General features: G+C 42.1%; 1 protein-coding gene across 1 annotated transcript; it reads left to right on the forward strand.

Moving 5' to 3' along the window:
* The first annotated feature begins 927 nt into the window (after window positions 1–927).
* LOC114765857 (GRAM domain-containing protein 2A-like) lies at window positions 928–23,992 on the forward strand. The gene is made up of 12 exons (XM_028956348.1): window positions 928–1,114; window positions 8,408–8,521; window positions 18,596–18,653; window positions 18,956–19,028; window positions 20,564–20,667; window positions 20,883–20,981; window positions 21,230–21,301; window positions 21,435–21,494; window positions 21,602–21,761; window positions 22,043–22,136; window positions 22,927–23,034; window positions 23,541–23,992. The coding sequence occupies exons 1-12, from the start codon at window positions 1,008–1,010 to the stop codon at window positions 23,542–23,544; spliced, it is 1,053 nt and encodes a 350-aa protein (XP_028812181.1). The 5' UTR covers window positions 928–1,007; the 3' UTR covers window positions 23,545–23,992.
* Window positions 23,993–24,575: the final 583 nt, after the last annotated feature.

A 24,575-nucleotide genomic window follows, 5' to 3' on the forward strand; every position in this document is an offset into this window, starting at 1 on the left:
CTGATGATTTGCATGTCTTTTAAGTGTTTTTTTAACCTGTGAATGTATATAATGTGTGTTTACCAGAAACTGGAGCTCCTCCTGTTCCTTTTCTAGATGTTTTGTGTGGGCAGGAGCGTCTGACCAACCTTGATGGGAAGCCAGTGTGTCTGCAGCCTGAAGCATGTCTCTTCATATCTTACTGTCTAACTTTCTCTTCTGATAAAAGTTTCAGAGCATCCCACAATCCATCATGTACAAGATTAAAAGATGGATGATGGATGGATAAAAGCTACCTATTATTAATGAAGATGAAATTCAATATTTCTGTATCATATTGGTGTGAGCATCATAATTGGGCTGTCCAAATGTAATTATGGAAAATGTCAGATTTTATTTAAGACTTATTTTCAGCTGCAATGAGCGTCTTTCAGCACTAGAGGCCACTGGTGTATCCTGCATCATTTCTCTTACCCTTTTTCCCCACGTGATGCGGTGACTATCATGTTGGGCCATAGAGAAAGATGAATACTGATGTAAAAGGTGAATGGAGCTCCATCTGATTCATTCATTAGTGGCAGTGGGAACCCTGAAATAATAACCAAGTGACTGCACACCAGGTATTGTGGGCTGGGAAGTCAGTGGGGTTTATTAGAAAAGAAGCAGATCAGTGTTAAACAGTCCAAAATGGTTCTCATCGGGAATTTACCGTGCATGGATGAACTGAATCTTGATAAGATTGAAACCGTGATGTCATTTTACTGTGGACCAATTTTCAGTCATCTGCATATGAGTGGAGAGGAACGTCATGCTTGCTTTCAGAGAAGCAGGATTAAAATGTACTGTTGCATGGAGAGATTATGCCAGGATGAATTTGACTGTAGATTGAAAATCTGATTATGTGGCCCAGCGGGCGGGGCTGGAAGATGTGCTAAGGTGGTGGACTGGGCCGAGCAGAGCTCAGTGACGTGGGGAGGACGAGGCCGCTGGAGTTCTGCGACGCTGCTACAGCGGACATCGGGGCGTTCATGGGATGCACTATCTATGGTGGCAGCCCTGAGGTGGCCCCAGAGGGGCGGGACTCTGACCTTCTCGCCAATGGTCACTGTGGCAGAAGAATTTACACCCGAGAAAGGTATGTTCACCCCACTCAGCCGGAGAGGACACTATTAAATGTTTAGTTTTATTCATGCTTTAAAACATCACTCTGCAGATCCTCATAGATATGTCTTTAATAAATCTAATGAATCTATTTATGCATACAGTAATCAGATCTATGCAATGTATTATACTGTCTACTCCACCCAGAAGAAATGCTTGCGTTTTAAATCAGTTGTGCCTGAGGATGTAGCTTTACCATATGTTCTAACACCATGTCAGGTTGTGAGAGAACCACAACCGTCTTTCATCTTAGGGTCCAATCATGAGGCATGAATAAGATTCATTAAATAAGCGCACTATAAATCACAATCTGTCCTCCAATAATGTGATTAGTCCATTCCATTCAATATGTACATTCTCATCAATCAGACGCTGAGAGATGTGCTCTGATGCTCAACCTGTACCTACAATGACTTTTGTTCATAAATACATCACTGGTATTATGTAATTGTACAAATAATTGTAATATGGCGTAAACTGCAGTATATAATTCGGCTTGAATTAAATGAGTAATTGATAAAGGGTTTAATAAAGGGTAGATTATTCAGGCCTCCGTCTGATTGGCTGTCAGTCCAGCAGAATGTTGAGATCACTTGAGAGCTGAATAAATACGATGTTTTACAAATCAACTTGAGATCACTGGTTCCTTTCCTTCACCAGGACCTTTTGATCCTGCAGTTCACTATGTAGAGAGCAGTGGCATTTTGTTATTTATGAAACCAGTAGATCTCCTTAATCCGATGTTCATTTGTGCACAAATTTATTGTGTCTTCACAATAAACTTTCTCTATAGCCCTGTTGCAGAATAATTTGGAGGCCAATCACAGGCCTACATGATATTATTGCAGGATGGATGAGTTGTTGTCTCCCTTCAGCTGGACCAACCAGTCTGGTTGTTCACAAAACGTTTCAAACTGGATGCCACCCTCCCGATTTACCAGAGCCTGGCACCAGCAAAAAGAAACAGACTGTCATGTGTGTCCCCAGTGGCTGATAAGTATCTGCCTGTATTTCTCAGCATTAATCTTGATCTCCAACCCCTGAACTTGAAAGAACTTCCCACTTGCTCTCCTGTTCCCTGCGTTTCTTGGTACTTCTTCATAAGAGCTTGAGCAGCACATCTTGAAATCTGCTTTGAACTCTTTGTGTGGGAATGACCTTGCAGCTTCTTCTTTCCATGGTGCATGAACTCAATTTTCAATTTCAAAGAACTTTGTCCCTGAGGGTGAATTTAGAAGGCACTGATATCATGAAACTGTCCACATCATGTCTTACACAACTGTTTCTGTTTCAGTGTTCCAATTTATATGTGAAATTGATAATTAATCTCACAACTGAATAGAATCCTACACAAACTCCTTTGTGCAAGTGTACCTTCGTATGGATTTGATTTCGATTTCCTTTACTTTGTTCACTTCTTAGTAGGGCTGGGCAATATGGCCTAAAATAATATTGTAATATTGTTAAGCTCTATCAGCTAAATCAATGTATAAATGCTAAATTTGAGCATTTACTGCATAATATAATGAATTTATATTGCCGGATTTGCTTCTTTCAACTGTTTGCAGACCATATGCTTGGTCTTTCAAACCCAGACATATGGAGACCATGTTGTTTTCTATGACTGTGCACCCGACCATGTCCACCACGGTCAAAGTTGAATTGTGTTGAACTTTGACCTCTGCACCTTGACGCACAAACAATAGAAACAATTCAGCTCTGAAACCAAGATGAGGGAGATATTATAATTGATAATAGCGATTTAAACGAACAGTATCATTTTACCGCAAGGAAAAAGGTGCATGCACCAGGATGGATGGGAGTGGAGCTGCCTGTAACTTCAGGATTTTCAGTCATTGTGCTTTGGAAGGTTCTGTGGGAGTTCAGGGAACCCTGCTCAGTGCATGTCCATGACTTGTGTTCATATACTTTCCACTAAGTCAAGTTTGTTCATTATGGGCATCAGAGTTGAATCGATTTGGAACTATTCAACATCTCATTACCTGTCATCATTTGAATGCCTCCTCTGTCATTAACCCTCCTCCTTATCTACTGTCCTCCTAAAATAGACTCAGCTTTCCTTCCAGAGATTCAGGACGTGCTCAGTACACTCTGCACAATCTCATGAAGATCTTAACATTCATGTTGACACAATGAAATGTGCCCTCTGCTTTTAACCATCACCGTTGGTGACAGGCGCCCGGGGAGCAGTGTGGGGGGACGGTGCTTTGCTCAGTGGATTTCAACCAGCAACCTTCTGATTATGGGGCCGCTTCCTTAACCGCTAGGCCACCGCTGCCCATGATAATCTTTTGCAGGGCTTCAAAAGTGCATTTGAGCTCTCGTGGGTAGCATAGGTTCAAACAGTATTTGAGTCCAAATAACAGAGCACATGCAACTGTGATGCTCCTCAAACCAGCGAGAAACTCCACACCTTCAATCAGGACACCAATGTTCTCTGGTCAACTCCAGGCTCGGAGTATGACATAGACTCCCATCACAGTTTGCTGCATGGCTTCAGTGTTCACCTCAGTGTTCTGCAGTTTCCTAGAGGAACTAGGTGGAGCATTTTATCCACATGAATAAATAATCCCCAGCAAATGCTCCTTCACTTGAGGATGCATGCTCATCTTGTATATATTCATCCTACTGCTCTCTCAAAAGAATCTCAGTCATTTGTGTTTTATTTCTCACCATTGTGCCACACAGCTACTAACCATCTCTTACTTTGATGCTAATCTGGATAAGTACAATAACTTCATGTTTTTTTATCAAAATAAAATAAAGCTATTTTACATTTATGGCATTCGGCAGACTCCTTTATCCAGAGCGATTTACAACGTGCTTTCATGTTACCATCGATGATGTAGTCAGTTCTGGTTCACTAAGACTCAAACCATGAATACATTTTATTCACTTTGTTATAGTTTTTCTTGCATAAGTCAGACTATAAGGCAGTTACAAGTATTCTCTAAAGAGGAAGGTCTTAAGCTGCCGTTGTAAAATACAATGCTTGCTGCTTCTATTGTAGATTAGCTCATCCCAGTCTTGTTCAGGTGTCCAATCTTGTCCCTGGGTTTATAGCTCTCTGGTCTTGGCCATGGTGGAGGTTGGAGTCTGACTGTTTGAAGGTGTGAACAGACGTCCAGTTACAGATAACCAGTTCAAACAGGCGGCATTAATTCAGGTAAATGAGTGAAGGATGGAAGAGCTTCTTAAAGAAGAAGTAACAGGTCTGTGAAGGACAGAATTCTTACCTGTTTGTTAATGCCAAATACTTGTTTTTTTGCACCATTATACAAATAAATACAAAAAAAATCAATGTGATTTCCAGAATTTTTTTTACATTCTGTCTCTCATATCTGAAGTGTACCTATAATGAAAATCACTGAAATCGCTCATCTTTTAAAGTGGACTACTTGCTGCCAAATATTATATATATAATATGTTTTCAACGAACTAATGGCAAACCAGATTATAAATTATTATAAATGTGTATGTTTAGAGGATAATATAAGTTAGCTGTAAATTAGTGGTGCCCTGTGTGGTCAGATTGTAATTATTCAGCACCAGGATAAGTTAAGCCTCTGTCTTATGTAAAAGAAAGAAAAAAGGGATAATTATCTATATAAATTTGATCATTTATAGAAATATGCATAAATATCTACATCCAAATTGAAGGAATTACAGCTCTTTTATATGTACTGGTCTCTGTTTAAAGAGACCAAAAGTAATTGGACAATTAATTGAAGTACCCATGTGTCAATTCATGATATGCTGTTATTGCTGTGAACCCAAGACGTGCTAAAAGGAGCTCTCCATCCTTAGGCTGCAAAAACAGAAAAAACATCTGAGAGATATTAGAAGTGACAAAATCCATAGTACATTTTTCAGATTTGCCAGTTGATAGTACGGTTGTTTGGACATGCATGGCTGTGAGTGGTACTGGGTCACTAGCATGAGGACAGAAGCAGCCGGGAGGATTTTGAGATGTACAAAAACATTCTGTCTGCTGTAATCTAGCCAGAGCAAGCAAAGAAATGTAATATTCTCCAATGGCCTGGTCGGTCATCTGATCTTAACCAAATCAAGCATGTGTTTCAGTCATTGCCTGCAACAGTATTAAAAAAAATAATAATTTTCACTCATTCACTATCCACACAGGATAACCACCATTTATTTTTAATTAAATTCATTTATTGTATTCACATCTGTGCCCGGAAATTGGGGGATTGTGTGTAAAAATTACTCCAGTTCCTGACATAAAATATAAAAATATATTTGTTCAACACATCTCAGTTGTTTCATTTGAAATCCATTGTGGTGAGCAGAGCAGAGCAGAGCAGAGCAGTGTTACTGGATACCAGCATGATTCGTGTAGCCTCCTGCATGCTGGTTTGTGGTGGGACATCAGGAACCTTAATGAGAGTTTGCTGGTGGACCAGTTTCAGCCCGACCATCAGAAGCCATTCAACCAAGCATGTGGAGAAGATGACTGTTTTTTTACTGTCTGAACTTACCTGCTTGCATGATTTTGGATGGTTGACATGGACGTTCAAGATTTTGATGGTTATTTTTTCTGGATTTAATGGTCATGAGCTGCTTTTTGCTTTTTTCCCCACCAGGGTAACTGGTTAACATCTGTGTAATATTTCCATCCCAGCATGCTGGTAAGAGGCTTGTTTCTCTGTCAACTCATAAATAGACCTCAGCTAAGTAGGCATCGTGTAAATCCGCCGTGTTAATCTGCCTGAAGGTGGAAGCAGCTCCTGACTGCTCGGCTCAGGTCGCTTCAGGTTTCAGGCGTTTTCTCCTTGTCCCTCTCCTGTTACCTGCAGAGCGCGGTCAGGCGGATGTGTGGATTTATCACCTGGACATGAGCGAATAGAACCACGGTAGGTCCTCAAACACACATTTTAATGCAAGAAATCAAGACGTAACTTTATAAAGCCTCAAAAATATATTCCTACTTGTTCTCCTATCTCAACTCGTTTGTGTTTAAAGGCTTCAAATCCCATAGACTGTGCTGGAAATGATCTGAGGTTCCACTCAGGTTTCTCATGGTGGCAAACAACTCACTGAGTTTATACCCTACATAACTACAACAGATTTTTTTTTATATATATATATATATATATCTCATAACACTCATAACATTAAGTTGTCAGCCACCGATCATTGTTATTGCGAATCAGCACTTCTCAGCTTGCACGTTTTGTGTATCACACATACAGGGATGAACAGGTGGCTGCAGATGTTCCTGCTGAAAGGGGACGTTGGTGCTCCTGCTGTACAACTGTTGTTGTGGAGCTGGGGGGTGGACGATGGTGGACCAGCAGGCATAAAGTTCCACTCAGGTTAACATGGGGGAGAATTACAACTCATTAGTTAGAATCCTGCATCTCGAATGGAACAACCTTTTGTTGTGAGCATCAGCATGGATCTGCATTTTCTCTACTCTTTTAAATCTAGGGTACATCTTGTTGAGGATTTCCTTGTTGATCTAGTTTGCCGACTAGAAGTTCTGATATAAATAACTATGGCAGGATGTCCTCGTTGTGGTTTGAGAAGACAGTGTAACAGGACCAGGCTGTGTGACAGCATTTATGTTTGTCCAGAATGAATAATTACACTGTGTGCATGTCACTATGGACTCCTCCCATTTTAAACATCTTCTGGGTGTCAGAAATAACCAACAAAAAGGGCTGGGTGGGGAGTCTGCTGAGCTTGATAATTATCAAGCTCTCCTTTCAGGTTTTTATAATCGATGTGACATTAGCAAACACTCCCAAAGATCTATGTCTGTTATTTCACAGCAGCAAACCAGGCTTTTTCTTTTAATTCTCATTCACAACACATATTCATGCTGAATGGATTGTTCTATCACTTTGCAGTAAATCTCCTTTCAACTGAATGAAATTAGAAAATGAGAAACGATTCATCACTGGAGCAGCCATAAATGCCTGAGTGGATTGTGAAGGGCATGATGGCATCATTATACAGTAGATTATTTTTAAAAATAGAGAGTACAGCACAGAGTGCTTCTCTGGCCGGGATTTACTCTTGTATAACATACTTTCATTATTTTTTAGGATTAACAGTGATACTGCTCCTGTCTGCTCATGAAAACACATTAAAGGTTTTATAGAATGCTGAATAGAATCCATGTTATATTCCTTAAAATCACCATTATACCATTGTGAAAGCATGTACTGTCTCTCTCTCTTTCTCTCTGTGAATAAAGATAAGACAAGAGAAGTCCAAGAGCTCTGCCAAACAGAGAAAGTTGAAAAGGACATGAATTAAAACACCTGTGTGAAATATCTGAATTTAGTTTATAAGATGCTATTTGCAATATCACATCCTTGACTACTTTTATTTGAAATTCTTTAATATTAATACATCTATTAATACCATCTGTGGTCCTGCAGTGGCTAGAAATAGCAATAGGTGTAAAGAGTGGTCATTCTGCTTCACCGTTCAGAGAGCAGCAGCTCAGACGGTCTATCTGAAATTTGTCCCCTTGTGATGTCATAAGGGGAAAGGTAACCTCTCATTTCTCATGCTTTTTACACCCCTCCCATAAAACATTATCTCCGCTGGTTCCAAGACTTCCAAATGTGCAAGCAAACTCTCCTCCTCATTAGCAGTTAAAGCTACAGACACCGAAACGGCGCATTGTGGGACTGGATGAAAGTAGCTGTAATTCTGCATCATGACCTTATTTCGGAAGGAGACATCAAATATAGTATTAGGGGGCACTAAGATCAATAAAACACAAAAAAAATCTTGTAAGGGGACCTTCAAGGTATACAGTGGAAATTAATTTATATTATTAATTATTAGTAGTATACAGTGGCTATAAAATGTTTACACACCCCTGTTAAAACATCAGGTTTCTGTAATATTCATTTCAATATTCATTTCAAAACCTCTTCCTGTGTAGGTATTTGAAATAATTTTCCATCTTTATTTGTTGCTTAATTTGTTGCTTTGAATTCCTAGATTCTATTCTATACTCAAGTCTCATTCCAGCTCTACATGAGTTAGCATGGTGAGTGTGACCTCTAGTCACAGGAAGAGGCATTAAATCAATCTTCTCCAATTAGAGCCCACAAGAACCAGAAGGTGTACTGGAAAAGGTGCTCAGTGTCTCGCTTGAGGGCCAACATATGAATTCATGCCTGCTCACAACAACTCGTCATATGTGTGTGCCTTTGCTTAGTATTGGTGCTTTTTACCTTTGACTGCTTTTGTGTGTTTGCAGGCCAAAGAGCATGAGTGATCTGCAGGAGCTGAGTGAGGACACCACTCTTCTTACCCCAGCAGACGTGGCCGAGCCCACCAAGGAAGAGGATTCCCACCACACCCCACCATTCAGGCAAGGCACAGCACAAACATTCTGCTTCCTGTTGGGAGAAGATGCTCCAGCACAGATTTGGTCAATATCTACTTATTTAAAGGGGGCCTAAACAATATGTGCTTGAGTGACAGACTCAACATCTTGACTGTTTGTGGAGAACCATGTAGGAGTGCATCAAGTTCCACAGTTGCTACATGAATTTAATAGGCAAGAGCCTTGGATTGGTTAATTGGTTGGCAGATCCCATTGTCAAGGGTAGAATTACTGGCCTGGATCAAGTAACTAACATGATTAAGTCGTTTGCTGAAATTACCCAGATTGGGTTAAGAATGGTCCAATGCATTATTAAAATCTGGAAGGATTGTGATTTGTGGACAAGAAGAACTTGGATTGGGATTAAACAGTTCAGTGGGCCCAATGTCATGTGGTCCGATAGACCCCATACCAAAGTGATGAGCACATCAGGGACTGCTTGAATTTTCTGGATGACTGTGCTTTTGTTTTCTGTTAATAAGGATTTATAATTTTATAATGCTTGGAGTTGGCCCATGACTGGGCATCCATCAGAAAAGATGAGAAGGCCTACTGTGAAAGGACTATTGCTTGCTTGGTTTCAGTTGCTCTTCACTGTGTTGCATTCAGTTGAACCAGCCTTATGGTGAAAATATTTTTTATGAAACTATTACATTTTTTCTAATGTTTACCATCTGTATAATGAAATGTTGCTCCAGACTACAGTCCCTGACAAAAGTTGTGTCGCTTATATTAACCCGACTTTTAATTAATCAACTGGTGTTAGAAATAGCTCACATGAAAAGCCAAAACCCTACCAAATGATGTTTAATGGATTAAAATGAATTAGTTTAACTGAAAAAGATTTATCAAATCAATAAATACAAAATATGTCAGCAAATTAAGTAGTGGCGCTGTGAGATCCATGAGCTTGAAGGATTCATACAATTTATTGATGAAGTCATCAGGAAAAGAAAAGAAAGCAGTCTTGCATGCATCCCAGAGTTCATCAGTGTTCTTTGGTTTCATCTTCCATGCTTCCTCTTTCATCCTACCCCACACATGCTCAATGATGTTCATGTCTGGTGACTGGTATAAAAAGTGTCTGAGAGAACCGAGTAAAAAAACTCTCTCTCTACACACAAAAACACTTTATTCAACCACTCCAACTTGATGTTACCTGGCAGAAAGAGGCGTGGCACAATAGAGGTTAAAAGGATGAACAGTTTCTAATTTATTAACACCAGTAAATTATTATTGCAGTTACATGTGAATATTGTAAGTAAAAGGGGTACCAATGTTACAGAGAAAACCAAGATGTAAAGGGAGAGAGAGAGAGAGAGAAAGAGAGAGTCCCTTCTCCACTTGTGAACAGATCTTTATACACCTGGCCTACAGGAAGCTGTCACAGACCAATCAGAACCTGTTGTTTCTGACGTCACGCCCCCGGTGCCTCCCGTCTGGGGAAGACAAAGAGAGTAGGCGGTCCTGATGGCTGACACCTCACACATTTGGCTCGGGGGAGGGCCGGCTACTGTTGCAATGCCGTTTGGCAAAGACATGCAAAAATGGAGGTGTTGAATCTCCATGCACAACAAAGGCACAGAAATGCACAGAAATGGCTCCGTGACATCTCTTCTTTCAGACAGCCGCTATGCAAAACAAAAGCGTAGAAACACCATGGTCCTGCAACGTCCCACCTTACACTGGGCTGGCCAATCCTGGAGCATCTTGATCTTCTTTGCCATGAGGAACTTTGATGTGGAGATGGAAGTATGTGATGGAGCACCATCCTGCTGCAGAATTTGGCCTCTTTTAGGGTTCAGAATATAAAAGGTAGCTAAGATTTCTTGATATTTCAGACTATTGATGTTGCCTTTCACCCTGCAGATCTCTCGCACACCCCCATACTGGATGTAACCCCAGACCATGATTTTTACGCCACCAAACATCACTGTTTTCTGGGTGAATCTCGGATCCATGCGGGCTCCAGTAGGTCTCCTGCAATATTTGAGGTGACTGGGGTGTAATTCAACAGAAGATTCATCTGAAAAATCCACCTTCTGCCACTTTTCCAGCGTCCATCCTTTTAGCAGGCCGTGGGCCTTGGCAAATGCCACACAGTTTTTCAATTGTCTTTTGTTTAGTGGTGGTTTCTGGGAACTGATTCCACCATGGAGGCCATTTCAAGACCGAATTCGACAAACTGTTCTGGTTGACACAGGAATTTCAGGTGACCAGGTCTCGTGGAGCTCTGCTGCAGTGGAAAATGGGCGAGCTTTGGATTTTCGAGCCAACAAACGGTCCTCTCAAGCAGTTGTCTTGCGAAGTCTGCCTGACCTGGACTTGTCAAAACATCTCCAGTCTCTTAAATTCTTGTATTTTTTTTATCCTCTGTACTTGACGCTGAGACACACTGAAGGTGTCTGCCACATCAACAGTGGATCTGGTCTTCAACCTCTTGTAATCAACACTTTAGTCTCAGGGTGAACCATGTTTGCAGAGGTCTAGTTTCAGTTGATGTGAAGGACTAGTGGGGTTCTGGGGTTCTTTTTATACACACCTGACACCTACTTGATCACTATTGGTCACAGGTGAAGCTCATATGACAAGGATGTCTTTGACACTTATGTCTTTGCAAAAATGAACTAAATGGGCTTTAGCTTTGAATATTAAAATACTTTTTGACAGTTTCGTTTTGCACTGAAACATTATTACAAAAGCTGTTGGGAATAAAATGAGCCATTTCTTGTAAAAAAAATCTTGACTAGAAATATATTTCAGTGGCATTTGAGGTCAATTTGTACACAAGTGACAAGACTTTTGTCAGGGAATGTAGTATAGTATAAAATAGTCTAGTGTATTGCTTGGTGGCTTCAAGATGTGTGCAGATGGGTTGGGGCAGCGTTTTATTTACCAGCATGAATATGCGTATAGAATCTAATGACAGGACGAATGTTTAATCACCCAGACAAGTCTTAAAACCAAGCCAGAAAAGAGTTGTCTTGCTTAAAGTCAACTTAAGAAAAAACTTAAGAAAAACCCTAAATATTACAAACAACTCTTTACTTACATTAAGAGGAGTCTCGAAACGCTGCTCTTATTGAACAAACTTATTAACAGCTCTGCTGGGCGTGGCCAGGCGGGGTGGTGGCATATATGGCATTTATGATTTTTTTGGTTTAATTGATGACATTCAATTTAAAGTTACAAGATCACAATAATCTTCAAATTTTAAAAACCTAAAATACAAAAAAAAAAATACACTTAAAAGAGTATTTCTTTTCTAAAGCCACAGGGATACGCAGTGTATGGATGAAATAAGCGTGGGTTGCAGACCCCTGGTTTAGGACCATGGTCCAGCACAAGACTACACAAATGATGGCATAAATAAATTTTCTGTCCATTGTTGCTGCTGTTTTGCTGATAGGGTGGTAACCCCAGTTCTTGTGTCTGGCAGGCTGTGCCGTTACCACAGAGGCACTGTTACACAACCCTAGTCTGAATGTGGGGACTAATCCGCTCTAATCTGTTCCCTGGACGCAATTTAGCGGCTCTGATGTGGGTTCACTCTTCCAGACTCTCATCCTCACTGTGCCGGGACTAGTGGTGACAGGCGAGAATTCTTCTAAAGGAACTCTGCTATAGATTTTAGTAATATATTCAGGAAGCCTTGTTACATTACTCAGCCTGATCTGATCTGGACCATCTGCTGTTGTCACTGGTCTATGGAATTTCAGAAAAGTCTTTTTATTCATGTGTTATAACAAAGAAATCGTGTTTGTTGTTGTTGTTCAAAAAAGTGACTTCTATGTGGGAGGGTTAACCCTCAGCTGTTCTCCAACAACAAAACCTGGATTACCCCAGAAATAAAAGCTGTACTCAAGCAGAAGAGGAGAGCCTTCAAATCTGGAGGCAAGGAGATGCTGAAAAGAGTGCAAAGGGAGCTGAAAGGACTGATCAGGGAGGGAAAAGACAGCTATAGGCAGAGGATTGAGAACCAGCTGCAGCACAACGTGAGCAAAGTATGGAGAGGCCTCAGAACCATCTCAGGCCACAAAGATCAAAACTCTGCCGGTGGGGGATGTGAGGTGGGCAAATGAAATGAATCACTTCTTTAACAGGTTTGATTAATCCAGAATGCAGTCTTCAACATCAGCTGCAGACACCCCAACCCCCACTGCTGCTCAACCTCAGTCAGCTCAACCACTTAACACCTCATCCATCCACACTGCTCACTGCTTCTCATCTCCAACCACAGCATCGAGTACATATCCAGCACACCAAAAAGGCAGCAGGTCCAGATGGCATCAGCTCAAGGGTCATCAGGTCCTGTGCAGATCAACTGTGAGGGGTGAAAACACATTTTCAACCTGAGCCTGGAGCTGGAAGCTCTTGAAAACATTGTGTGGTACCAGTGCCAAAGACTTCACGACCCAAGGACTTCAACAGCATCAGGCTGGTGGCTCTGACATCCCACCTGATGAAGACCCTAGAGACCCTGGTCTCATCTTACGACTGATACTGAAATATGTGGTTATAGTGGTATATTGGTGCTACAGTGGCCCGGTACCCTAACTAGGACAGCCCAACTAAGGTGAATTTAACAATGTCTGTGTTTAACAGGGTGACTGTGATAATAATGGACTTTAATTGACACTGTGTCTGGGACTTTAACAGAAGGCTCGAGAAAACAGATGTGTTTTCAGTTTAGAGTCACAGACACTGACTGGCAAGCTTTTCCACAATTGCGGAGCTCTATATGAGAAGGATCTGCTACTGCGTTGCAGTAATCTAACCTTGATGTAATAAATGCATGGACCAACTTTTCTGCATCGTGCATTGAAATGATATTTCTTATTTTTGCAATATTTCTAAGGTGAAAGAATGTTATCCTAGTGATGTTAGCTACATGCAAATTGAATGAGAGACCTGCTTCAATGAGGACACCTAGATCCTTTACTTCAATACTCGGTGAGATAGAAAGGCTATCCAGAGTTATGATGTAGTCAGACAGATTATGTCTGGCTGCTTGAGACCCAAGTACGAGAGCTTCTGTCTTATCAGGGTTTAACAGGAGAAAGTTGATCATCCACCGTCTAATGTCCTTCAGAAAATTCTCTATTCTGTTCAGCTGCTGCCTCTGATCTGGCATTGCTGATAGATACAACTGTGTGTTGTCGGCATAGCAGTGAAAGCTAATACCGTGTTTGTGGATGACGTCACCTAAAGGTAACATGTATATGGAAAATAGCAACGGACCTAGGACAGAACCTTGTGGAACACAAAACTCTACTTTACTATATGAAGATGAATCACCATTAATGTCCACAAACTGATACAGATTAGAAGCATATGAGGGCTATTTCCTTAATCCCAACAACATTCTCAAACCTGTTAAGGAGAATAGCGTGATCAATAGTGTCAAACGCTGCACAGGACAAGCAACAAGATGTGGTCCTGATTTAAGGCCAACAGCAGGTCATTAACCACTTTAACCAGTGAAGTTAAGTGATGAGGTCTAAATCCTGATTGATATACTTCATTGTTTCTGTCTAGGTACGCGCTCAGCTGCTGGGTTACGACTTTTGATATAAACAGAAGGCTGGATATCGTTCTATAACGATTAAGAAACCCAGCTGGTTAAGAAAGTGGCCCCGTTATCAGAAGGTTGCCGGTTCAAATATCGATCCGCCAAGGTGCCACTGAGGTGCCACTGAGCAAAGCACCGTCCCTGTCCCTGTAAATACTGATTGTAAGCCTCTCTGGATAAATGTAAATGTGAATGTTATGGAGCTGTCTGTTATGCTTTAAATCTTCTCTATTCGTAGCAATTTTAGCATTAAAGATTTTAATAAAATTGTTCGCTACTATGATGATATCGACTGATATCTATGTCTGTCTTATTTTTGTTAACATTGACATTTATGCCATTTATCAGACACCCTTATCCAGAGCGACTTACAATCAGTATTTACAGGGACATCCCCCTCCTGGAGCAACTTAGGGTTAAGTGTCTTGCTCAGGGACACAATGGTAGTAAGTGGGATTTGAACCCGGGTCTTCTGGTTCATAGGCGAGTGTGTTACCCACTAGGCTACTACCACCCAGTTTGGTTAGTTTGGCTACAGTATAAAACAGGAATCTGGGATTATTTTTGTTCTTGTCTGTTAAAGTAACTTTGAGTAAGGTCCAAGGGGTCTATAAATAATAATCAATAGAATAAAGTTTATTTAATTTTTATTTTGCGAGACTACATAGGTTATGTTGGTATAGAGAATTTCAAAGGATTTAAATCCATATCCGGGTTCATGTGTAATACTGAGGTTAGTCTTCCTCACCAACAGATCACAGTATGTGAGAACTCAGGGCTGTGTGTCAGACAGGGTGGTCTGCAGTACGCAGTGCCCACAGGGAACGGTTCTTGCACCATTCCTCTTCACCATCTACACTGCAGACTTCTAGGACTAATAAAGGATCATCTTATCTTAAGTTTTCTATATTTACCTTAACCATTAGATTGCCAAAGTGACATGTTTTCATCCTCAGTCCCTCTGGTAGTGTTTGGCTTGGACAGGACCTTTTCTCTTCAATGCATTATTGACCATAAGCCCTGCATCAACAGGCCCAGAGGTATTGCCTTACTAACTAGAGATTCATCTCGACTTTTAATTAGCCCTGCTTTGCAGTGCAGTATCCCAGGACACTGCTAACTGAGCAGACTCTCTGACATACATGCAATGAACACCCAAACTACTACTTCATCATTCACCAGATCATGGCCCTGTGGTCTAGTGGCCTTCTTCTGAACAGCCACATGAACTAATTCACCATATTAGACTTTGAAGGCCTGCCTTGGCTGTTGCACATTCAGATTCCTCTCTTGGCCACTATTGGTATGTCCTGATCAGTTCAGACCAGGACTATACTTTAAGAGCTCATCAATATTATGTTGTGCCTGACTATTGTATGATAAAAGTTGTATGATGGTCTGGGATACTCCACTTTTCTTTTTCTTTTTGATTTTTTTAACAGACAAAAGTCTGTTTTGCTAAGAAAAACAGGGAGGTGGTAGACATAAAATGAGGAGGTAGAAAAACGAATGGGGAGGTGGTAGTAAAAAAATGGCGAGGTGGTAGAAAAAAAGAAAGGTGGTCGAAAAACGAACAGGGAGGTGGAGGTAAAAAAAAAAGCGAGGTGGTAGAAATAAAAGAAAGGTGGTAGGAAATAATAAGATAAGATAAGATCAACCTTTATTAGTCCCACAAGTGGGAAATTGCAATTGTCACGGCAGAAAGTGGATAGAAGCAGAAGGTAATAGCAGCAAAAAACAGAGGTTAAAGCAGCCCAAAAAATAAGATAAATATGTATCTGTATATATCTACAAATTTACAATTGAAACAATTTACAATTTAACAGAATGTGCCCAAGTCTGTGTGTGTTTGTGTGTGTGTGTGTGTGTGTGTGTGTGTGTGGTCAGCTGTGAGGTCGTTGTTATAGAGTCTGACAGCGGTTGGAAGAAAAGACCTTCTGAACCTCTCCTTCCCACACCGTGGGTGCAGTAGCCTGCCACTGAAGGAGCAGCTCAGTGCTGTCAGAGTTTCCTGCATGGGGTGGGAGATTTTGTCCAACAGCTTGGCCAACATTCTCTTGTCACCCTGTCACTCACCACCTCCACTGGGTCCAGCCTCCGGATCAGCCTGTTCAGTCGCTTCCTGTCCCCAGAAGAGATGCTGTTGCCCCAGCCGACCACGCCGTAAAAGATGGCCGATGCCACTACAGAGTCATAAAATGTCTAAACTAGACTAAAAATTCCTTCTTCACGGGGTCTCCGATTCCAATCATCTCTGTTCTCCGTTGTTGTCCCTGGCTGGTGGAACAACCTGCCCTCCTCCACACGACTAGCTGAGACTATCACCACTTTTAAGAAGCAGGTGAAAACCCTCTTGTTCAAAAAATATTACAGACAAATCTAACACTTACACACGCACATGCGTACACATTGCACAAACAAATACAAAATGTATAAATACATTATAATTTTTCTTCGTCTAGCACCTAACAAGCTCTGAGCATGCTCTTCACTGACAAGTCTGAGCCTTATCAGGGCTCTTAGTTTGTAAATTCAATATTCTAAAGAAATCAAACGAGAATTGCTGGTGTCTTCCTCTTGTAAGTCGCTTTGGATAAAAGTGTCTGCTAAATAAAGTAAAGTAAAGTAAAGTCTTCAGGAGTGGCCCCTGTACTCCTCCGCAGCAGGTTCAGCCTCCGCTGCCCTTTTTTATAAAGTGCATTAGTGGTGTGAGTCCAATCCAGTTTGTTCTTTAGATGAGCACCAAGGTACCTGTAGCTCTCCACAGCCTCAATGGCCATACCCTGGATGTCCAGTGGTTGCAGTGGAGGATGTTTGTGCCTGTGGATGTCTACCAACAGATCCTTGGGTTTTCCAGTGTCGATCTGGAGGTAGTTCTGCTGGCACCAGTCCACAATGTCCCTTGTCAGTTCTTTGTACTCCCTGTCATCCCCATCAGTGATGAGGCCGACTATTGCAGAGTCATCAGAGAACCTCTGCAGGAAGCAGTTGGTGGAGTTGTAGGAGAAGTCTGCAGTGTAAATGGTGAAGAGGAATGGCCCCAGAACCGTTCCCTGCGGGGCCCCCGTACTGCAGACAACCGTGTCTGACACACAGCCCTGAGTTCTGGTCGGTTAGTGAGGTAGTCCAGGATCCATGTGGCTAGGTGAAGGTCCACTGCTGTGTGCTCCAGCTTGTCCCTCAGGATTGTGGGTAAGATGGTGTTGAAAGCACTGGAGAACTCAAAGAACATGATTCTCACAGTGCTCCTAGCAGTCTCCAGGTGAGAGAGGGAACGATGTAGGAGGTATATGATGGCATCATCCACTCCAATGGCAGGCTGGTAGGCAAACTGAAGCGGGTCCAGTGATGAGCTCACCATAGGCCGAAGCTGGGCCAGCATCAGCCGCTCCAGGGTCTTCATCAGGTGGGATGTCAGAGCCACTGGCCTGTAGCTGTTGAGGTCCTTGGGATGTGGAGTCTTTGGCACTGGAACCACACACGAGGTTTTCCAGAGCTGTGGGACTCTCCCCAGCTTCAGGCTCAGGTTAGAAATGTGCGCCAGCACCCCGCACTGATCTGTGCAGGACCTGACAAGCCTTGAGCTGATTCCATCTGGACCCGCTGGCGAGGTCGACCCTACTGCTCCTTCCGGAACATTGTGCATCATTACATTTTCCCGCCACGACCTTGGTGATCTTGTATTTTATTGTCTCGCTGATTCATCAGTTTGATCAGTTTGATCTGTTCCATGTTTTGTCTTCCACCCGTTCAACTTGTTTCTCTGCTTTGATGTTTTACGGTTCGCTCTGGTAATCTCATTTTTGACTCGGAGTGGTGCCAGCCTCGCCAGCTGTGTTACTCATGACTGGGTTTGGCTTCAGCATTTGGTTAAGATCTTAAATGTATGAAATATGTTGTGTGGCATTTGAAAGGTATTTGCTTTCAGTAGGGTACTGGGGGACTCTTTTCACGTACCCCGTGGGCTGTTTTTACCATTTTTATCCAGGATTCATTTGAGAATGTCAATGATATCTGGGGCGGTGGTGGCCTAGCAGGTAAGGAAGTGGACCCATATTTGGAAGGCTACTTGGTTCAGGTACACTGAGGTCCCCTTGATGAAGGCACCATCCCCACACACAGCTCCCCGGTGCGCCTGTCATGGATGCCCCCTGCTCACTAAGGGTGATGGTTAAATACAGAGGACACATTTTGTTGTGTCACTGAGTGCTGTGCTTCACAATGACATTTTCACTTTCACTTTTCACTTTCAATTGGGATTCTGGATGGTTGAGTGTTGTGTGGATAAAAGGTCCACTCACCATGTCTCTTTCCTGTCTAATGTTACTTCTTCCAGCGGCCCTGTTGGGGCAGCTCTGCTCACTTCAGAGCTTCTTAGTTGAAAAATATTTTTATTCTATTTACTTTTTTATTATATTTTATTTTATTCTATTTAGATGATTATATAATCATTTTATTTCTTGTCCTATCTTATCATACCTTGACAGAGTTCAATTGATTGATGACCTGTCATATGAAGATGTGAAGAAATGCTATCGGGGCTCAGTAAGTAACACCAGCCTTTTTCCTGTAATGTTGTTGTCACTGCTTGATATTTGTGTTTCATGAAAACTTAAAAGAGATAAGAATAAGATGACAGTTCACAAAGCCAAAGGTGAAGTTGGCGATAAGATTCGTTTTATGGATACAGCAGAGAGCATCTGTCCTTGAAAAAGACAGAGAAGTGTATGAATAGCTGAAGGACAAAATGAATTATTTCTACCTAGTGGATTGAAATCTTACCTGTGAACCAGAAGAGCACAAGCAAGTTAACTGAGGAACCCACTACTCTCCTTTCTTACCATCAGACTGTCAGCAAGTACAACTCTCAGTTCCACAAGCTGTTCCAGAGTGTTCCACCAGAGGAGATTCTGATGAAGGGTAAGGTTCTTTCCCATCTTCTCATTTTCTACATTGAAGTTAGACCTGGGCTGGGCAGCTCAGAACATGTAACATTAATATACATTAATATATTTTACTGAGAGATGGTGTGAACAGTTATCTGGGTTACTGTACTGAAGCTAAATGGCCTTTGTGAAGTACAACCCCAATTTTAACGAAGTAAAAACAGAATACAATCATTTGCAAAACTAACCCTAACCTATATTCAATTGAATACACTTCAAGGGACATGACAAGATATGATCGAACTGATAAAATTTCTTGTTTTTTTTTTTTTTCCAAATCTTCACTCGTTCACTTGATGCATGCAATGCCTGTTCCAAAAAAGCTGGGACAGGGACATATTTACCACTGTGTTACATCACCTTTCAAAAACTGAGGACACTAATTGTTGAAGCTGTGTACATGGAATTCTTTCCCATTCTTGAATGATTGACAACAGCCACACATTTTCAATGGGAGACAGGTCTGGACTCCCGCACTCTTTTACCACGAACTTGAGCTTTATTGTCATTTCAGCTACATACACGTTAGACAGAATCTAGTGAAACTGGAACCTGGTGCTACATGTAACATTTAAATAAAATGACATACTCATATAAAGTACGGAGGACACAGGCAGTGCAAGAATAACATTACAGACAGTAAAACAAGTCGTGAAGGTGCAGAGAAACAATGTGCAAACACTGCTGTACGTTCTGAACGTAAGAGGTAGAGTGTGTGTGTGTGTGTCTGTCCAGAGTGGAAAGTTCCTGAGTGTTCAGATGTCTGATGGCCTGTGGGATGAAGCTGTTGCACAGTCTGGCAGTAAGAGCCCGTTCCTTTTTCTGGATGGTGAAGAGGGCATGTGAGGGGTGTGCTGGTGGCTTTCAGCATGAAGCCCCAATACCATCCAAGATACTGCTTTATGAACCTTGCTCCGGATGGTCCTTCTCCTTTTTGGCCTGGAGTACGAAACCTCCATGATTTCCACACCTCGGCTGTGCTCAGGGCCAGAGAAGCCGACGTTTCTTTCGCTTTTCATGGTAGAGTTTTAACTTGCACGTGTAGGATGTAGCGACAGGGTTTTCTGAAATATTCCCGAGGCCAAGTAGTAATTTTTAATGCAGTGCAATTCACATCCAATATTGTTTTTTTTTAGCTTTTTGGAATGTGCTGCAAGCATTAAATGAGTGAAGATTTGCAAAAAACAATACAATTGATCAGTTTGAACATTTGGAGTTGGGGTTGTATATGCTGGTTTTGTACATGATGGAATGATCATGTGTGTTGTGACATGTTCTCTGTCCAGTTAGTTGTACTTATGGTGTATGTTGTTTGAATTATGTCTGCTTGTGTATTACAATAGTGTCATTTTGTGCTGGCTTGTTTGTGTCTGTGTCTATGCATATGCCTGTATGTGTACATGTCCAGTGATCTATCTGTGCATGCATCTATTTATTTATACAATACATCCATTCCAGATTACCTCAGCAGACCCAGGCACGGTTCTCATTTTTTCTTTCCATCTGCAGTCTACTCCTGTGCTCTGCTGCGCGATATCCTCCTGCAGGGCCGTCTTTACATCTCCAGAAACTGGCTGTGTTTTTACGCCAACCTCTTTGGGAAGGACATCAAGGTGAGCTTGTCCTCGGGTTCCTTCTGAATTCCTGGGTCTACAGACAGCCAGGATCAACTGCCACAATAACACAGGAGATTTTTTGGAATCAATATTTATATTCAATAACAGTAGACAATAAAGAGAGAACAGCGGTCACAGATTGACTGCTGGTCAATAAAAACGCTTTGAACATGTTGAACTGGAGTTTCAGTTGTGTTCCTCTTTAATCCCAGGTGGCTATTCCTGTTCTCTCGGTTCGGCTGGTGAAGAAGCACAAAACTGCTGGTCTGGTGCCCAATGGCCTGGCCATCACCACCGACAGCAGTCAGAAGGTGGGCATTTCTCCCAGTGGACCTAGATTTAATAATGTCATCTGACTTGTCTCTGTGCTAATGATAAGAAAATGTCACTTTTCAACTTTGAACATACTGTATTGATGAAGACGATGTGGATTCATTTTCTCCATTTGAAAAAATGCTTTGTTGATCAGCCTGGGGAATGAAAATAATACCGCAGTGGGATTATATCTTTTTTGCTAGTTCAATGTGGATTCATTTCTTTTCATCTTCCCCTCTTGCAGTACATATTTGTGTCACTCATGTCCAGAGACAGTGTTTATGACATCCTGCGGAGGATATGCACCCACCTTCAGGCAAGACTTGTGATGCACTCTGACTGTAAAACTACCAGGGCCCGGTAGGGCCCCAAGTTGCACATTTGAAACTGGGTGGGGTGACTCCCTTTATATCCAGGAAGTATTAAAACTCCACAACTCTGTTTCACAGGTTAATGGCAAGAGTTTAAGTCTTAAACAGTACATGGAGGAGCCCAACTCCATGTCTCTGGTGAGAGGAGGCTCAACCTTCATCTTCAGAAAGCTGACTAACGTATCATTTGTACGGTATACGACAGCACGAAGGTGAATGTGCAGAACCTCCCCCTCTCTGTTCAGGATGAATTTCCCGTCCCGGTTGAGTTCCCGCCCGTTCTGAAGTGGCGGAGGAAGCCATCAACAGGCTCAGTGACATCAACACTGCCAGACCTGCTGGGAACATCAGCAAGCAGCCTCAGTACAGTGGACACACCCTTTCAGGCCGAGGAGTCACTGGAAGGTTCATATTCACACCTCGGCATACACAGATGGTCTCTAATATAAATGTGGAAGTATGTGACAAGATCTTAAAATTGTACTTGTAGGAAACTTCCAGAATTCTTTAGGAACCTTGTTAAATCACCAGTGTTGAAAAGTGACTTTCAGAGCAGGACAGAGGGACATTTTTCTTGAATCTATTCAGCAGTTCCTGAGTGGGGTTCATGTTCTACGGCTCTGGCATCATCACTCAGAGCACAGTCTTCTGTGCAGTGGCACATGTGTGCTTCCTCTTTTCTGCAGAGAGAGGTCTGGAACCAGAGAAGATGCTGCTGATGGAGCCGGCAGCAGATCTGGGCCATATGGAGTACCAGCTGCTCAAGTTCTTCATCCTGCTGTGAGTAGACATGAAAAGCTTCTCCTCACACGCTGTTCGGACGTGTTGTGAGTGCTGAGTGTTGAAGTAGAAGAACCTCAGTGGAACCTACCTGGGCCTTCAATCACACGATCTGTTCCCTGACCATCAGTCCAACACTGCTTGCAAAGTCTCCAAATGTTTGAATGGATTTTTCCTGAGTGGTGATTATAGTATACATAACCCATCAGGTGACACCATATCCATGTTGTTCCTTGTCACTCGTCTGTGGTACATGTGCCTATGCATGTCCTATCTGTCCTGTCCTATTTTAGATTTATATTAAACAATGTAGTGCGATTGTGCGTTCTCTCATGACACATGCCACTTTTTGATCCCTTGTGGACCTGAAGTTGTGTCACGGTCTACAGGCATTTTTTTTTTATTTCTGTCACAACTCGAGGGTGGACAATACAAGGAGGTCAGGATCCAAGAGCAGGAGGGATTCCAGGTTGGATTGCAGACATGACAATATAAACAGGGACAAAAACATACAACATTCTGGGTCAGTACTCTGGACCAGGGGAGTGGAACAGGCAGACAAGGTAACGGGGACGAGACACACGCAAACGGGGGACCTGAACTCAGACACTGGTGAACACTGGGGAAATGCAGGCATACATCGTCATACTCCACCGTGCAGCCACACAGCAGGAGTAACTGGACATGGACCACATAACTTGGACCGTAGACACAGAGAGAGACTGGATCCAGGGACTCGTGAGTGGGCGTGGCCTGTATTCACCCATCTTCTCTCTCTGTTCATGCTCAGGATCATTCTCCTCATCCTCTCCTCCTGCTATCTGGCCTTCCGTGTATGCAGTTTGGAGCAACAACTGTCCTTCCTCAGCCACAACCCCGCCCTGCCCATCAGGGACAGGTAGGCTCCGCCCACAGCAATTCATTATGGCATTATTACGTTACAGGAAGGAAAAGGGTATTTATGTGAATAATTCAGAAAATAGAGTGATGCTTGTATGTACCGCATCTGAAGCAGGTGAATCTTATACAGTTCATTCAAAAATATGGCAAGAATGTTTAAATGCTGCATGTAACATAAGTTCCAGTATTCGTATTCAATTGAACCATTTTGTAACAGTCATTTCAGTGACGGTAACAAAATGTTTGATTCATTTCAGAAAGGTTCATTTGCGTTTTCATGTCATGACTACTGTGGGCTACATATGAAATATGAAATGGTTACGTCAATACCAAAACCTCTGGGGACACTGACAGACGTCCACGTGTGCTCAGAGGGAATCATCAGTAATGAGGAAAATGCATACATTCTGAGTTCTTTCATCTTGTTTTATTCGTAGTATATATTCATTTAGGCAGAGCCCAGTTAACAGGATGTTGACCTCTTGTCTCTGCCGTGTCTCTCAGGTAACTGAAGCGCCACGCTGCCTCCTGCAGGATGATCCACGTATTACTGCAAGGACTGGCCTATTGCTTTTATATATACACACTCACACTCACACGAAGTGGCCGCTGTCCTGACCACTGTCCACAGCCCTGGATTCAGGGAGGACCGCGTTTTCAGCTTCTGAGAAGGAACCTTCATCCCCACCTCTATGGCTACAGGAGAAAAGGGCTGCAGACTGACTGAACGGTGTGATGGAGAGCTTGACATGGTTGAGATGTTTATGGACCAGTGAGAATGTGGTTTTTGAGAAGGAGTTATTATTTTTCAGCTCTAATTGAATGTCTATGCCAAAATACAGACAGGAATCTCAGTCAGAAGTTATACATGTAACGTATACTGTTTATACATGAAGATATTTTATATAAATTGTACGTGCAATCCGAAGCCATATAAACTAGAATGTTATAGGCCATTGTTATCTATCCTGATCAATGAACAGAGGGAGGTGTGTGTTTCTAAAAAAAGGTTCTACAATGAGGATTAATCTTATTATTAAGCAGTTAATTAATGAAAGTGAAGTGATTGTCATTGTGAAACTGCAGCACAGCACACAGTGAAATGTGTCCTCTGTATTTAACCCATCACCCTTGGTGAGCATTGTGCAGCCATGACAGGCACCCGGGTAGCAGTGTGTGGGGACCACTGCTCACTCAGGGTGATGGGTTAAATGCAGAGGACAAATTTCACTGTGTGCACTGTGTGCTGTGCTGCTGTGTATCACGTGTGACAATCACTTCACTTTCTTTCAAACCTTTGAACCGGGAACCTTCCAAATACGGGTCCATTTCCTTATCCACTAGGCCACCACTGCCACCTAATCTGTTGATTAATTATCATTCATTAGGTAATTGCGAACATTTCAGTAACCCATTCAGTCTGATCCTGTAAATATCTAGGTATATACAGTACTGTGTAACATTTAGGTCAGTAGTGAAAGTAATTAAAGGATTTTCATCCTCTCAACAGTACCTCTGAACTTGTACAGGAAGGGACTA

This window comes from Denticeps clupeoides, chromosome 16, assembly GCF_900700375.1.
Source record: "Denticeps clupeoides chromosome 16, fDenClu1.1, whole genome shotgun sequence".
Taxonomy (NCBI): domain Eukaryota; kingdom Metazoa; phylum Chordata; class Actinopteri; order Clupeiformes; family Denticipitidae; genus Denticeps; species Denticeps clupeoides.